General features: G+C 44.1%; 1 protein-coding gene and 1 long non-coding RNA gene across 2 annotated transcripts in view; both read left to right on the top strand.

Annotated features, from left to right (window-relative positions):
• Nucleotides 1-16,351, top strand: part of LOC132509854 (uncharacterized) — a 33,047-nt gene that overhangs the window by 1,760 nt on the left and 14,936 nt on the right. The gene's annotated exons all lie outside the window — the stretch shown is intronic.
• Nucleotides 10,245-11,702, top strand: LOC132509806 (L-lactate dehydrogenase A chain-like). The gene is given in 2 exon segments (XM_060131296.1): nt 10,245-11,028; nt 11,030-11,702. Coding segments are annotated over 2 exon segments (1,002 nt in total). The 5' UTR covers nt 10,245-10,287; the 3' UTR covers nt 11,291-11,702.

Here is a 16,351-nt window from a genome sequence, read left to right as displayed (position 1 = left end):
TGCAGTGTTTTTACTAAATGTCTTGTTGTTTAGTTTTATAATTTTACCTTTAAACCAGTGATTACCTTTGAGCTAATATTTGTACATGTGTGAAGTTTAAATGGAGTTTTTTCCCCCATTGTGAACATGTTATTGATTACTACCAGTTTTTGAAAATCCTTCGTTTATTGAATTGCCTTGGTACCTTAGTCAAAAATCTGTCGGAAGTACAGTGGCCCTTGAACAGTGCAGTGAGTTAGAGGTGTTGAGTCCCGAGTAGTCAAAAATCCACGTATAACTTAATATTGGCCCTCCATATCTGTGGTTCTGCATCCTTGGATTCAACCGAGTTGTGACCTTGTAGTACTGTGATAGTGTGATTTTGGAAACATGCACTTATAAGTGAATCCACACAGCTTAAACCCGTGTTGTTCAAGGGTATGCTGTACTCCTGTAGGGCTGTTTCTGGTTTCCTCATTCTGTTCTGTTGGTCTGTGTGTCTGTCACTCGACAAATCCCGCACAGTCTTGATTACTGTCACTGTATTATAAATCTTGTTATTGTGTGGAGTGATTCCAACCACTTCAGATATATTTTTTGCCCACATAGTATTTTTCAGATATATCAGCTCTTCTATTTCTTTTGCCTTCCATATTTATTTTACAAAAATCTTGTTTGTATCTTCAAAAATTTTGTGGAGAAATGCATTAAACCTGTATGTCAATTTGAGGTGATTTGTCATTTCTATGTTGTGTCTTACCTTCAATGAATATGCTGTGTTTCTCTAGCAATTCATTGTGGTGTGTTTCTCTAAAATGACTTAAATTAAATGGCATCTTTGATTTCTTTCAGACCACTGTAGTTTTTCATATAAAAGTCCATGTTTTCTTAGATTTACACATTTTTCTTCTAGTTTTACTTTTCTGAGCATTTAAAGAACATACTACATTTTTAATTTCAGTATTCATTTGTAAATTGCTACTATATAAAATTTCAATAAATTTTTGCATGGTGTACTTGTATCCTGACACCTTGCATCGTATACTCTTTCTAGAAATTTCTGTAGATTCTTTTTTTTTTTTTTTTTTTGTGGTACGTGGGCCTCTCACTGTTGTGGCCTCTCCCATTGCGGAGCACAGGCTCCGGACGCGCAAGCTCAGCGGCCATGGCTCACGGGCCCAGCCACTCCACAGCATGTGGGATCCTCCCGGACCGGGGCACGAACCCGTATCTCCTGCATCGGCAGGCAGACTCTCAACCACTGCGCCACCAGGGAAGCCCTGTAGATTCTTTTGATTTTCCATATACATCATTTCTTTAAAATTTCTATTTCTGCTGTAACAACTTACCACAAACTAAATGCCTTAAATCAACATAGATTTATGCTCTTGTTGTTCAGGAAGGGAGAAGTACAAAATGAATCCAAAACATTGTGAGTCTGACTCCATTTTTGAGGTCTGACTACAGACACCTTGTGACTCGGTACAAGCTCTTCCTCTTCTGCCCACGTTATCAGGGCAGGCTGATAATAAAGCCTGAGCGCTCCATGCCTTGGCAGGACTTGTAGGTTCACACCACAAGCAAGTACCATCACCACAGCCCAGTCTTGTATCCACCGTAACGCAAGAACATCACCATTCTCTGCTCTGCTTTCTCTAGCCGTTTTGGGAACAACTTGGTCCACCCTGGTCTCCACAGAAAGCCCTCCAAACTAAACTTTGTGTGGGGTTCCATCTTTTTCCAGCAGAGAAAGCAAAAGTGCAGGGATTTCCCTGGTGGCGCAGTGGTTAAGAATCCGCCTGCCAATGCAGGGGACATGGGTTCGAGCCCTGGCCCGGGAAGATCCCACCTGACGCGGAGTAACTAAGCCCGTGAGCCACAACCACTGAGCCTGCGCTCTAGAGCCCACGAGCCTCAACTACTGAAGCCTGCGTGCCTAGAGCCGGAGCTCTGCAACAAGAGAAGCCACCGCAATGAGTAGCCTGGGCACCGCAACAAAGAGTAGCCCCCACTCAGAGACTAGAGAAAGCCACGCAGCAATGAAGACCCATCGCAGCCAAAAATAAATAAATAAATGCATTAATTAAAAAAAAACAGCAAAAGTAATTAACAACAAATAGGGCTTCCTTGGTGGCGCAGTGGGTAGGAATTTGCCTGCCAGTTCAGGGGACATGGGTTCAAGCCCTGGTCCGGGAAGATCCCAGTTCTGCAGAGCAACTAATCCTGTGCACCCCAACTACTGAGCCTATGCTCTAAAGCCTGCGAGCCACAACTACTAAGCCTGTGCACCACAACTACTAAGCCTGCATGCCTAGAGCCCATGCTCCACAACAAGAGAAGCCACTGCAATGAGAAGCCCGCACGCAGCAACGAAGACCCAACGCAGTCAAAAATAAATAAATAAATGTATTTTAAAAAAAATACCCTTTTAAAAAATCCTAAAAAAACCCCCAGCAAATATTTTGGAGAGTGCATACGTGAAATTTATAGTTTATAAATCCCATTGTGTATGTTCATTCTTAGAGGAAACTCATGAACCTTGATCTTTTACGGTTATTTCTCTGAGCACTGCAACACAAAAGATAGTGTCCTTTTAATCCTTATTTATGAAATGTTCTTTTATTTCCTCATAGTTTTCATATGCTTACTATATTTCTATTTTCATTTCATGTAGATATGCAAAACCATGGGTCTAACTTCAGCACTAAAAAAGGCATGTAAAAATATAATCTTGTGTATATTCAGGTAAGGAGAGGCAGTTTGTAGGGAGCTTGAATCTGAAGTTTCACCGACTTGGTATTTTCATAGTAGTCCCAGAAATAATCAGGGATACACTTTGGAGTTCATAAGTCAAATGCAGATTATGAATATGTATTTCCAAAGTTGAATGTCGTTTTATATATAACATGGAAAGAAATTGTTTAGATGCCCCTCAACCTAGAGAGCCTAACGACGTATTATGAAGTGCCCCAAAGAGGTGGGATACTCTGGGGCCAATAGAAAGCTTATGACTCATTCAGGATTATAAAGGAAAGATTACATTACATTAATTTTTGAATCCCTCACAAGCATGCTTTACTCTAGTTCCTTTCATTAAACTATCTTCTGTAACACCATGTCTTCAGTGTCTAGAAATAATACTAATTTTCATTAATAAATGATATACAACAGCTATTCCCTTTTAAGAGGACAGAAGACCATTGTTCCCCTCCATTTTTTCTGCCATCGTGATACTCATATGAAAACTTCATTCTCTCAGTGTCCAGTTGTACTGTGTTTCACGATCATCTGGTAGGGTAACCCTTTTCTATAATCATCAACAATAGCCCTCAGTCATAGCAAATCTAGAGAAGGGGCAATGACCACAAAAAGCACTATATTTTAGATAATAGTTTTATATCTATACTCTGCCCCTCCCCATGCTGTCAAGTTTATTTATAACATTGCACCTTAAAGTGAGTGTCCTTGTTTTTCACAGTAATCTGGATATGAATAAATCCCACCTAATGAAGTAGGTCCTTTCATCTTACCCATCCCTTCCCTAAAACCATCGTGGTGATAAAAGAATAGCGAGTAACGAAAGAATAACAGCAGATTTCAAACTTCAGGTTATAGGTCGTTAATAAGAATACACCGTTTTCAAGAAACTTCAAATAATTGAATAAAATCATTTAATAATATGCAGATAATTAGACTTTTCCACAGGTATCCTTGCTTCATTGATAGACACCATCTCGTGAGTTTTTTTTTATACAGCAGGTTCTTATTAGTTGTCCATTTTATACATATTAGTGTATACATATCAATCGCGATCTCCCAATTCATCACACCACCACCACCCTCCCCCCGTCACTTTCCCCCCTTGGTGTCCATACATTTGTTCTCTACATCTGTGTCTCTATCTCTGTCCTGCAAACCGGTTCATCTGTACCATTTTTCTAGGTTCCACATATATGCGTTAATACACGGTATTTGTTTTTCTCTTTCTGACTTCACTCTGTATTACAGTCTCTAGTTTTATTATTTTTTTTAAGTAGCCTTTTTTTTTTTCTTCCTGTTGTTCCATGCTGCTTGCAGGATCTTAGTTCCCTGACCAGGGATTGAACCCAGGCCATGGCAGTGAAAGCACCGAGTCCTATCTGATCCTGGTTGATCTTAATCTTTTTTTTTTTTTTGGTTTATCTTCATAAGTAATGAACCTAGTTCCCCTGAGTGTAAACTTTCTTAGCGTTAAGTCCATTGAGAGCATTGTTTGAACATTTATCTCCATTACATTTGTCATTTCTTTCTAGTATGAATTCTTCGTGGCGTATGCTGAGGTAATTGCTGAAAGGCGTTGACTCACTTGTACCGTTTCCATATTATATGAATACTTCCATGACCACAAAGCTGTGTATTGTTTACAAAGTTGATCACACTCATTACATTTGTCAGATTTCTGGAAAGAATTCTATTATGTTCCAGAAGGCTTAAAATTTGGATCAGCTTTGCCATATATTTGTGTGTTTTTTTCTCAAAAATGTATATTCTGATACCAAGTGAGGTATGAGCCCTGGTTCCTGGCTTTGCCGCATACATTAGTTTTATATGGTATCTCTCCACAGTGGAGTTTGTTTTTATTTAAAAAAAAATTTTTTTTGTTTTTTTTGGCCATACTGCATGGCCTGTGGGATCTTAGTTCCCCAACCGGGTATTGAACCCGGGCCCTCAGCAGTGAAAGCGCCGAGTCGTAACCACTGGACCACCAGGGAATTCCCTCTCTTTTTATTTTTAATTGGAATATAGGTGATGTACAATATAATGTTTCAGGTGCGCTATACGCTGTTTTAATATTTGTATACATTATGAAATGATCACCACAGTGAGTCTAGTAGCCATCTTGTCCCCAAACAAAATTATTATGACGTTATTGACCATATTCTTTATGCTGTATATTACATCACTGTGACCTATCTATTGTGCAGTTTTAAATGTGATCCTCTTAACTTTTTTTTTTTCTTTTGGCCGTACCGCCTGGCATGTAGGATCTTAGTTCCCTGACCAGAGATCTAAACCGAACCCCCTGCAGTGGAAGCATGGAGTCTTAGCCACTGGACCACCAGGGAAGTCCCTGAAATATGCCCCTCTTATCTCACCCCTTTACCCCTTTCTCAAAATCATATGTTTTTTCTACCAGTCTCTCTTCACTGTATTCCACTTTTTTTTTTTAATGCCATATGTAAGTGAAACCGTGTGGTACTTGTTTTTGTCTGACTTTTTTCACTTAGCATAGTACGTTCTAGAGCCATCGGTGTTGTTGCAAATGGCAACATTTCTGAGCAATATTGCATTCTATATATATACACCACATTTTCATTTTCAGTTTGTCCGTCAGTGGTGCTCAATGCAGTCTTCACGTTAGATGGATGAGGCATTTTGTAAATACGTGTGTGCCCCCTGACCAGAGATCCTCTTTCGCATTATCAGGGTGGGGCCCAACTTTAATAAATAATATTAAGGATCTCCCGTATGTTCTAATCTGTATGTACCATTGAGCATCATGACTGAGTCCCCCCGTTGCTGAGGGCTGAGATCTGGGCTGAGGGTGAGGGGACTCTGCTCTGCGTGGGGATGGATCAGGGCTGGTCTGTGACCTGGAGGGGATTGTCAGGTCCAGCGGAGGGTCTCACCAGAGACCACAGTGACTTGAAGGAAAGTGTGGGAAAACTGCCTTGCTGGTCTCTGTGTAAGAGTTTACTGTGCTGAATCCTTCCTGCCCTGCTAAGGTTCCCACTGTTGTATGGTGGAGTCTGAAACAAAGGGTTCTGAGAAAACACACAAGTTGTCAAGTTGGGGGAGGAAAACACTCACAGCATAAGGCTTCAGAAGCTATTTTGTTCATTTCTAGCTTTTTGGTTGGTTTGGTCAGTTCAGAAAGTGTTTCGCAAAGAGGCAATTTTAGAATTTTGTTCCTGTTTGGAAGCTTCCAGGTACCCATGAAAATAAATATACCATTCGTCTTGTTTAATTTTAGAACTGCAGTCTTCAGATTTAGTCTTAAGGAAAACGAGTGTTGGGAGATGGAATGATAGTCATAATGGCCACTGTAATTCTGGATTAATTTTAGCTTGTTCAACCCACTTGGTAAAAATGTGCATGTGTAGCGTTCATACTTTTGATGCAGGAAGGAAGACCCCTTCCAGGACCCAAGAGTGGGCCCTTGTCTAACACTCGGAAACGAATTGTCCGAGGAGACACACGTACTGAGAAAGCAAAAGACTTTGTTGGGAAGGGGTGCCTGAGTGAAGAGCATCAGGGTAAGGTACCCCAGGAGGACGGCTCTGTCATGTGGCTCTCAGTCTCAGGTTGATGGTCATGGGGTTAGTTTCCGGGTTGTCTCTGGCCAGTCATCTGGCTTGCTCCATTTTTGGTCTGACCCAGGGTCCTTCCTGGGGTGCCTTTTCTGTGTCAGATCTTAGTTCCTGTTTTAACCTTTTGCCTTTAAGTTACCATGGCTCAGGCCCTTTGTCCTCCTTCAGTTCTAGGTTCTGAGAGGTCCCCACCATCCCCTCCAGCCAGTCTCTGTCACATTCACCAGAGTTTATTGCCCCTGTATCAACCCCCCTCATCAGAAATGCCTTTCTCCATTGATCATTTGGAGTCTCCCCTTTTCCATTTGTTGAAGGTTGCACCGTGTTTCTCTTCCTCCCACGATGGGAGGAAAAGATGTAGGCAGTCCTAAAAAGCCCTACAGAACTGGTGTCCTCATGCAGTGTCCTGAGTTGTCCCCATGTTTAGTGTGCTCTGTCACTGCTTTACTGTAGCCCCCAGGTGTTCCAGGTGTGCACATCCAGGGACCAGTCACCACCTTGGGACAGGAGCTTTGCCTTCCGGCAGGTCATCTGCACAGAGTCAGCGATAGTGATTTCCCTTGTGCTAAGGCTGCAGATGTTGGGAACCTAAGGGGGCATGTAGGAGGCCCCCCTCAATGAGCTAGGCTATCTTGTAATTACCTGTGAGTGGGGAGAACAGGAGATAAAAACCCTGGGAACCGTCTGTCTTGGAGATTTCCTCACTATACTCAAATGCCTTTGTCACTGGACTTCATAACAACCCCAGTTGCGGGTCAGTTCTCCCAGGAGGGCCGACTTCTTAACCTTCATCCTGAACGGCCAGTGTCCTTTAGGTGGCACTTTGTGTGTATTCCTGTTGTGATGGCTTTACTGAGAGGCCCTTGTGTCTTTCAGCCTTGTTTGCCCATGAGTGCTTTGGGAACAGGTAGAAAATTGGGGAAATCGGAGGGAAGCCTGTAGGGCTCTGCAGCAGAGACATGGCCGCAAGTTGGGGCATCAAGATGTGTGCACCTGTCCCTTGTGGGCTCAAAGGGTGTGTGGAGCTGTTGGCGAAGGGTGTCTCACTTCTGGCTGGAGCACCTGGAATTGGGTTTATGGGTAGTTGTGGGGGGCGTTGCATGGTTTGAGGTGCCGTAGTGTCTTAGCTCAGGTTCCCTGGGACCTAGCTGCTGAGACTGAGGTTTATGTGCATTTGTTTGTTCGGATATTTCATGGTCATACCTCGGGAAGAAAGAAGGCAGTGGATTTAGGCAGAGAAAAACATTTTTTCTCCAATGTTAGATGTGTTCCCTGAGCTGAGCCTGCAGGAATCCTTCAGTGCAGGATGGGTGCCTTGTCCTCAGGCGATGGAGCTAGAGGGTGCCCTACAGCATCCACTCCACAAGTGACTTGTGTCGGTCTTTTGGGATATCAAGGATCATTGTACAGGGGCACTGCTTTGGGAAAGAACTCTGGTGTCGTTATTAATTGCTGCAAGTAATAAATCCTTCCTTGTCCAGGGGCGGGCATGGGGAGGGAATCACTGTGCTATTTTTAGAGTAATATAGGGAAAAGTTCAGAGATCATTTTGTGGGTTACCTTTTGTATTTTTTAGTATTTTGTGTTGCAAATGAAGTTTCAGATGCACTGATACAAAAGGTAAGAAAGAGAATTGGGAGTGTTTCCTTGGGAAATGGTGGGGTCTCTCTGTGGCATGTGCATCACTGGATACATCTCTTTTATGTAGTTTTTGGAGATGACAGTGTTTGGTCTGTGGTCACTATGAATGAAAATATGGTGTTTTGCATGTAGTGTTTCCTTAGGTGTCTTCATATGTATTTTTTCCTCAGGCATGATTTCTTAGCGTTTGGAATGTTTTCTGGTATTTTCTAGCAGGATGGAGTGGATCATTATGGGTTGTATGGAGGCTGTGTTGGACCCCATGAGAGTTTGTAAGTTCATTTGAATCCTGAAAGGAAATCATGAGTATAAACTTCAAATGGCAGTATGTTTTCATTAGATAGATTCTGGTAGGTATGTGTCAGTGGACACAATTTGAGAGAGGCCAGTAACTTCTTGGATGTAGGGAAAATTTATTCCAAAAATCAGAGGGCCAGCAACACTACAGTGATCAGTAGTACAGAGGCACATTCTTGGGAAGCTGTAGCTGCTACTTTCTTACTGCCAGGCCAGCGCTGGTTCCTCTACTGTCCTCTCCCTACCTGTGTGAAACCTTCGAGTGTACACACACACAAACACACACACACGACAGAGAACAAGGAACAATATAATTGTATAGAATTACTGTTAATTATTCTTCATACATTTGATAGAATTGTCTAATATCCCTCTTGTGACTTTTTAAATTTAGCATGTGTTAACTAGAGCCTCTTCATACCTATGGTTGAGCCGCAACTCAGTAAAAGACTGCAAGGGAACGTGAAATGGAGGTGTTTATTACTCACAGGTCCTGGAGGAGGTACAAGATACAGCTGGAGGGAGCACGTCAGAATTCAAGGAAGGGTGCAGGCAGAGAGCATGGGGCATGCCCTGAGGCATGTACCTTCATTAGGGTCCATGGATGAAATGTTTTGGCTTCTTGGGTCAGGCTGCATTTGTCAGTGCAAACCAAAAAAACAGGAAATGGTAGGCTTCCTTGTTGGAAGCGTGTCTCATCCAAAGAAGAACCAGGCGAAAGCCTTGGGTGACAGGGGAAAATGGTTATCACAAGGGCTGTTGGGGGAGTCAGTCATAACAGGAACTTAAACTTGCTGTGACTCTGTGGGCTGTTCCATAGGATGTGTTGTCAGGGGAAAGGCTCGAGTCAGATCGAGATCCCTGTTGGCCAGTTGCCTACACCAAATAAATGCTGAGATCACCGCATTATGGAATACTTTACCTAGCCTCTCCTGGCCATCATCTGTGATTTTAGATTTGTTTTCTGGGTGGTGGCGATTTTCAAATTAAAAATGTAGTCTGGGGGCTTCCCTAGTGGCGCAGTGGTTGAGAGTCCGCCTGCCGATGCAGGGGACACGGGTTCGTGCCCCGGTCCGGGAAGATCCCACATGCCGCGGAGTGGCTGGGCCCGTGAGCCATGGTCGCTGGGCCTGCATGTCCGGAGCCTGTGCTCCGCAACGGGAGAGGCCACAACAGTGAGAGGCCCGCGTACCGCAAAAAAAAAAAAAAAAGTCTGTAATTCAAAGTATTTACTCAAATGATCTGTTTCACAAGGGTGAATTGTGGCAGGTTATTCATTTACCTGAAAATATTGTAATTAGGTTATTTCCCTATGTAAATATCATGTAGGCGTGTAATAAAACATACATTGTAGGTGTTACCAAACAGTTATTTCCATAAATATATCGAGGGTTGAAATGAAGTTTCTGCATAGCTGATAACCTGGTTTTAATTTCTTTAGGGTTTGTATTAAAGAGAATATATCCCCCTATAAAATGTCCTTAAAACATTGTAAAAATGATTAGTCTTTAGATGAAACTAATCTTAATTTCCTTTGAAGACTGTATACTTTACAGGCTTTCTCATCCACACATAACAGAACTTTCAGAAATAGAAACAAAGACCTAGGGACTTCCTTGGTGGCAGAGTGGTTAATACTCTGTGCTTCCAATGCAGGCGGCCCGGGTTCGATCCCTGCTCAGGGAACTAGACCCCACATATATGCTTCAACTAAGAGTTTGCATGCCACAACTAAGGAGCCTGCAAGCCGCAACTAAGGAGTTGCTGCAACTAAAGACCTGGCACAACCAAATCAATCAATCGGACAATCAATATTAGGGCTTTCCTGGTGGCGCAGTGGTTAAGAATCCGCCTGCCGATGGGTTCCCGCACGTCCGCCCGGCTCCCCCCTGACGTCAGCCTCGCGGTTCTATTTAAGGCCCCTCCCGCTCCCCACTCGGAGTACCCGAGCAGCTACCGCCAATTCGGAGTCCAGCCCACCCGACGTGCACTCCTGATTCCTTTCGGTTCTAAGTCCAATATGGCAACTCTCAAGGATCAGCTGATTCAGAATCTTATTAAGGAAGAACATGTCCCCCAAAATAAGATTACAGTGGTTGGTGTTGGTGCTGTTGGCATGGCCTGTGCCATCAGTATCTTAATGAAGGACTTGGCAGATGAAATTGCTCTTGTTGATGTCATAGAAGACAAACTGAAGGGAGAGATGATGGATCTCCAACATGGCAGCTTTTTCCTTAGAACACCAGAAATCGTCTCTGGCAAAGACTATAATGTGACAACAAACTCCAGGCTGGTTATTATCACAGCTGGGGCATGCCAGCAAGAGGGAGAAAGCCGTCTTAATTTGGTCCAGTGTAATGTGAACATCTTTAAATTCATCATTCCTAATATTGTAAAATACAGCCCAAACTGCAAGTTGCTTGTTGTTTCCAATCCAGTGGATACCTTGACCTATGCAGCTTGGAAGATAAGCAGCTTTCCCAAAAACCGTGTTATTGGAAGCGGTTGCAATTTGGATTCAGCCCGGTTCTGTTACCTCATGGGGGAAAGGCTGGGAATTCACCCATTAAGCTGTCATGGGTGGATCCTTGGGGAGCATGGAGACTCTAGTGTGCCTGTATGGAGTGGAGTGAATGTTGCTGGTGTCTCCCTGAAGAATCTGCACCCCGAATTAGGCACTGATGCAGATAAGGAACAGTGGAAGGCAGTTCACAAACAGGTGGCTGACAGTGCTTTTGAGGTGATCAGACTGACAGGCTACATACACATCCTGGCCCATTGGACTGTCTGTGGCAGATTTGGCAGAAAGTATAATGAAGAATCTTAGGCGGGTACATCCGATTCCCACCATGATTAAGGGTTTCTATGGAATAAAAGAGGATGTGTTCCTTAGTGTTCCTTGCATCTTGGGACAGAATGGAATCTCGGATGTTGTGAAAGTGACTCTGACTCCTGAGGAACAGGCCTGTTTGAAGAAGAGTGCAGATACACTTTGGGGGATCCAGAAAGAGCTGCAGTTTTAAAGTCTAATATACCACTTCACTGTCTAGGCTACAACAGGATTTTGGTTGAAGGTTGTGCATATTGTCCTTTATATCTGATCTGTGACTAAAGCAGTAATGTTAAGACAGCCTAGGAAAAACATCAGTTTCCTAACATTAGCAATAGGAATGGTTCATAAAACCCTGCAGCTGTATCCTGATGCTCCATGGCACTTATCTTGTGTGTTCCTAAATTGGTTCGTGCAAAATAGTTCTACTTCCTCAAGTGGTACCACTGACAGTGTTGCAGATGCTGCAGTTGCCCTTCAAACCAGATGTGTATTTAACTCGTGTTATATAACTTGTGGTTCCTATAGCCAAGATGCCTAATCCAACTTTTTTTCTCCAGTTAATCACATTCTGGGATTGATTATAAATCCAGTATTGTATGTCTTGCGCATAACTGTTCTAAAGAATCTTATTTTATGTACTATATGTATCAGAATAGTATACACTGCCATGTAATGTAAAAAAGAAAAATCTACATAAATAATGCAGCCAACTATCTAAGTGTTATACCAACTAAAACAATAAATAAACCTTGAACAGTGGGAAAAAAAGAAAAAAGAATCCGCCTGCCAATACAGGAGACATGGGTTTGATCCCTGGTCTGGGAAGATCTCACATGCCACTGAGCAGCTAAGCCCATGTGCCACAACTACTGAGCCTGCACTCTAGAGCCTGCGAGACACAACTACTGAGCCTGCATTCTAGAGCCCGTCAGCCACAACTACTGAGCCTGTGTGCCTAGAGCCTGTGCTCCACAACAAGAGAAGCCACTGCAATGAGAAGCCTGCACATCTCAATGAAGAGTAGCCCCTGCTTGCATCAGCTAGAGGAAGCCCGTGTGCAGCCATGAAGATGCAATGCAACCAAAAATAAAGTAAGGTTTAAAAAATAAATATTAAAAAAAGAAACAGCTAAAATATGTTACAATTTCAAAATAAAAATCTAATTACAATTAAATTATTTTTAGTTATGTTTGACTTAAGTGTACTATGATATAAAGAAGTTTTTCTCAAAGATATTTGAAGGAAATTATTAAGTGTAGAATAGAAGTATTTTAAAGAATAATGCCTTCTCATCAAAGAAACACAACGTTTCTCTTTCTGTTTTTATTGTATCTATATGAAGTGCTGGATGCTAACTAAACTTACTGTCCTAATCTTTTCACAAGATACGTTAAGTCAGAGAATTCTGTGGTACACCTTTACTGAATAGTGATATATCTCAAGTATTTCTCTATTATACTCCGGGGGAAAGCAGGTTTTAAAAGGCAAAAAGAAGCAAAACAATCAAAAAATTTACCTAAAAAAGAATATTACAATTTATTGCTCTTTTTATAGCAACGGTTAGTGCCCTGAATTATCACATGCCTTAGTTCACCAGTCTCAGACCTCAGGTCTAGTCCCTGATTGTCTGGAAATGAGCAGAGCGTTGAGTTTGGCCTCCTGAGTGAGCAGGGAATAGAAACAGAATGTTCTGTAGAGTTTTCAGTGTGAAAAAGCCCATACTACCCAGAGTTTTGTAATTCTGTCCTTCTAGTTTGTAATAGAAAGACAAGTCCAGCTCTTGTTTCCTGAATTGCTTTTATTAGTTCTAACTGCAGCAAATGTTCCAGGCTCCAGTCGCCGCCCCAGAGCTACCACTTGGAGACCCAAGTTTCCAGAGCTCTGAATTGCTTCAGCCTCACTAACGGGACTTTAGAGCAACCTGTTTTGGGGCGGAGTGGGGGAGCTTTTTATTTAAACCGTTCTTAAGTTAAGAGGAAACGTCTTAGTTTTTAATGAAAGTGACTGCCCTGCTCCCTGCTGCCAGCCCCGCCCTCTGGCCATCCCAGCATCTGGGCTCTCTCCTCGCCCCGCCCCTCGCACACAGCGCTCCGCCCAGGCCCCGCCCCGGGAGCTCCGCCTCTCCCCCCGAATTAGTAGTTACCTGCGGAACCGGAAACGGGCCGTGTTTTGAAGGTCACGGTACGAGGTAAGATACAGAGGTAAGTTGCCCATCGCTAGTGAAGATCTGTGCTTCGCTGCTCCTCGTACTGCAACCTACTGGCTTCGGAGTTACTATGAACCGTAAATCCCAGCATCCGGCCTCCTACCTAATAGATCCAGACGTCGCCGTTAGAGGTCGGGTATGTTTTCCTTTGGGCTTGAAATCGCTTTGAGGCTGGTCCCTGCCCTTCGCTTTACGGCGTTCAGTCCACGTAGACACGGTCTTTAGCGCCGTTTTCCTGCCTCAAACCTTCAGTGACCACCCCCCCAGGCCCACCCCGTAACGTCCTCTTCCGCGAGGTGGATTCGCGCCCCCAGCCTCGCCCTCGCGGCCCCTGGAGGGCAGCGCCGGCCGCCGCGCTCCCGGACAGGCCGCGTCCTCTCCCCGGACCTGGGATTCTGGAGAGCCCGCCCCTCTCCTGAGACCCCCTCCCTCCCTCCCCGCCCCTCTGTCCTTGCGTCTCCAAAGGCCAATACTTCTGCTCCCCTGGCCTCCCCTTCCTAGTCAGCCCTTCCCCTCACCCCGCGAAGGGGGAGGTGACCTGGGCCAGCCGTGTGACACCCAGTGTTGTTTCTTCCCGAATTCCACCCGCTGGAAAATATCTCTTTTCCGCTAGGCGGGTATGTTATTCTGTCGCCATTTCTGGAAACACGTGGGCGATGAGAAGTGGGAGGAGTAGAGACGGAGCGACTGACAGAGAAGTAGGAATAACTGAGATGTTGAGGGAATGGGGGAGACCCCATGGCATTGCAGCGTGGGAAGAGGGGCCCTGGATCACCAGTAGAAGGGAGGACATTACAGTGGCGAGGCACTTCAGGCAGAGAGTGGCCGGAGAGAATGGGGTTTGAACTTTGACCTTCAGAGCCAAGTGGCTCTGGGAGAGGAAGAGAGGAACAACTAGGAACTAGAAGAGCAGAGGAAGAGAGAGTCGATGGGAAGTACAGCCACCTGGTGGTGCCACAGAGTGGGGCGGAAGGGACTGTGGCCGGGATGGAAACGCCGTAACCAGGGGATGAGAGAGGGGGCCGAGATTGGGAAGAAAGATGCAGAAAGATACGGATATTTAGGACAGTCAGAAAGGTTGGAAGAAGAGAGAGCAACAGGAGGGGAAACAGGTCGCAGAGTGGGGCAGGACTGGCGTGAGGGAGGAAACAGAGAGGGAAGAAAAAGATGGCCACAGAGAAAGGAATAGGGAGACAGATAAACCTAATGAAATGTAAAGATGTAGTAGTGCAGGTACAAGGGAGAAATAGAGTCCAGATGGGTGGCGAGTTCTTTGGATGTGGACAATTAAGTCGTGATATATTGATTTCTGGCTTTAAAATCTAATAAATGTAATTTTTGTTTGTTTGACTTACATAGACAAGGATCAGAATTGAAAAACTGGCTATAAGGTTTGTGAATTTTGTAATTATTTGAATCATAAGATGACTTCCATATTCAGTTCCTATTCAGCCATGGGGCAGTGACTTGACTCAGACAGTTGTCCTTCACCCCCTTACATTTCTTGTCAGGGAGTAGAGGACTGGGTAAGAAAAAACTGTCAGCACATGGTACCTCTTGAAAGGAAGAGGCCCTTCAGGTGACCTTTTCAGAATTCATTTCCACCTGATTCTGTTCAGTCAATTCAGACCTTCTCCACAATGTGTCCCCTCTGGGCCTCAGGGAGCCCACTCGTAACACAGAGATGAGAGACTAGACCAGTAATTCTCAGTCTGAGCAACACTTAACCCCTGAATTCATTGGTGAAGTTGGGTGTGTGTCTGTGTGTGGCAGTTCTTTTTCTTTGAATATAATTTATTGCAAAGGTAATATCAAGCCTATGTGAGAATACAGACAAAAAGAAGAAAATGGAAATCATTTCTAATCCCACTCAAAAAAGATGGTATTAACCTTTTAGTATATATTATTACAGTCTTATTTTATGGATAAAGATTTTTTTTTTTGCGGTACGTGGGCCTCTCACTGCTGTGGCCTCTCCCGTTGTGGAGCACAGGCTCCAGACGCGCAGGCTCAACGGCCATGGCTCACGGGCCCAGCCGCTCCGCGGCATGTGGGATCCTCCCGGACCGGGGCATGAACCCGTGTCCCCTGCATCAGCAGGCGGGCTCTCAACCACTGCGCCACCAGGGAAGCCCTGGATAAAGTTTTAATAAAAAGTATAAGTAGCACTTTTTATTTGGAGTATAGTTTCTTTACATTGCTGGACTGTCGGATTCTGCTGTACCGCAAAGTGAATCAGCTATATGTATACATATCCCCTCTTCTTTGGATTTCCTTCCCATTTGGGTCACCACAGAGCACTGAGAACATACTGTGTAGCCTTCCCTGTGCTATACAGTATGTTCTCATTAGTTATATATTTTATACATCGTAGTGTGTATATGTCAATCTGACTTTCCCATCATCCCTCCCCACCTCCCACCCCCACCCGCTGTGTGTGGCAATTATTTTTGAAGAGAGCGTCTAGTCGTATTTAGAAATTTAAATGGGTCACAGTCATCCCAGAATGTAAAAGTAAAACAAACCCTAGAAAGGAGACAAGAACATAGGCTCAGAGTTAAAGTGACCATAGTGAGATGTATTTCTTTGCAGAAGGTTTAAATTTGAAGAGAGTTTAGTCAGTCCTGGCACCCATATCTCCACTGGCTGTTACTTGTCTTTATGACAAAGTCCAGTCTCCTCACTGTGTCTACACAGCCCTGTATCATGCTCAGGGCCCTGCCAGTGTCTCATGGTTCACTCTGCCCCGCACACATTCACCTTTATTCTGTCCCCAAACCCCAACACGTGTTCTGTCTCAGATCTTAGTTCCTGTTCTTACCGTTGGCCTTTAAGTCACCATGGCTCAGGCCCTTTGTCCTCCACATGTTACTTCAGAGATATGTCCCCTTCCCCTTCCTCCGACAACCTCTGTGAAATTACCCAGGTTCTACTGCCTCTGTATCAGTCACCCTCAACAGAAATGTACTTGTGTATTGATTATTTTTAGTCTTTCGTGCTTAACCTCCATTGAAGGACAGTATTCATCATCTTCCCAGGGTCACT

Source organism: Lagenorhynchus albirostris, chromosome 19 (assembly GCF_949774975.1).
Source record: "Lagenorhynchus albirostris chromosome 19, mLagAlb1.1, whole genome shotgun sequence".
NCBI lineage: Eukaryota > Metazoa > Chordata > Mammalia > Artiodactyla > Delphinidae > Lagenorhynchus > Lagenorhynchus albirostris.
Note: the sequence above shows the minus strand (reverse complement) of the source record. Positions and strands in the feature narration are given on the sequence as shown.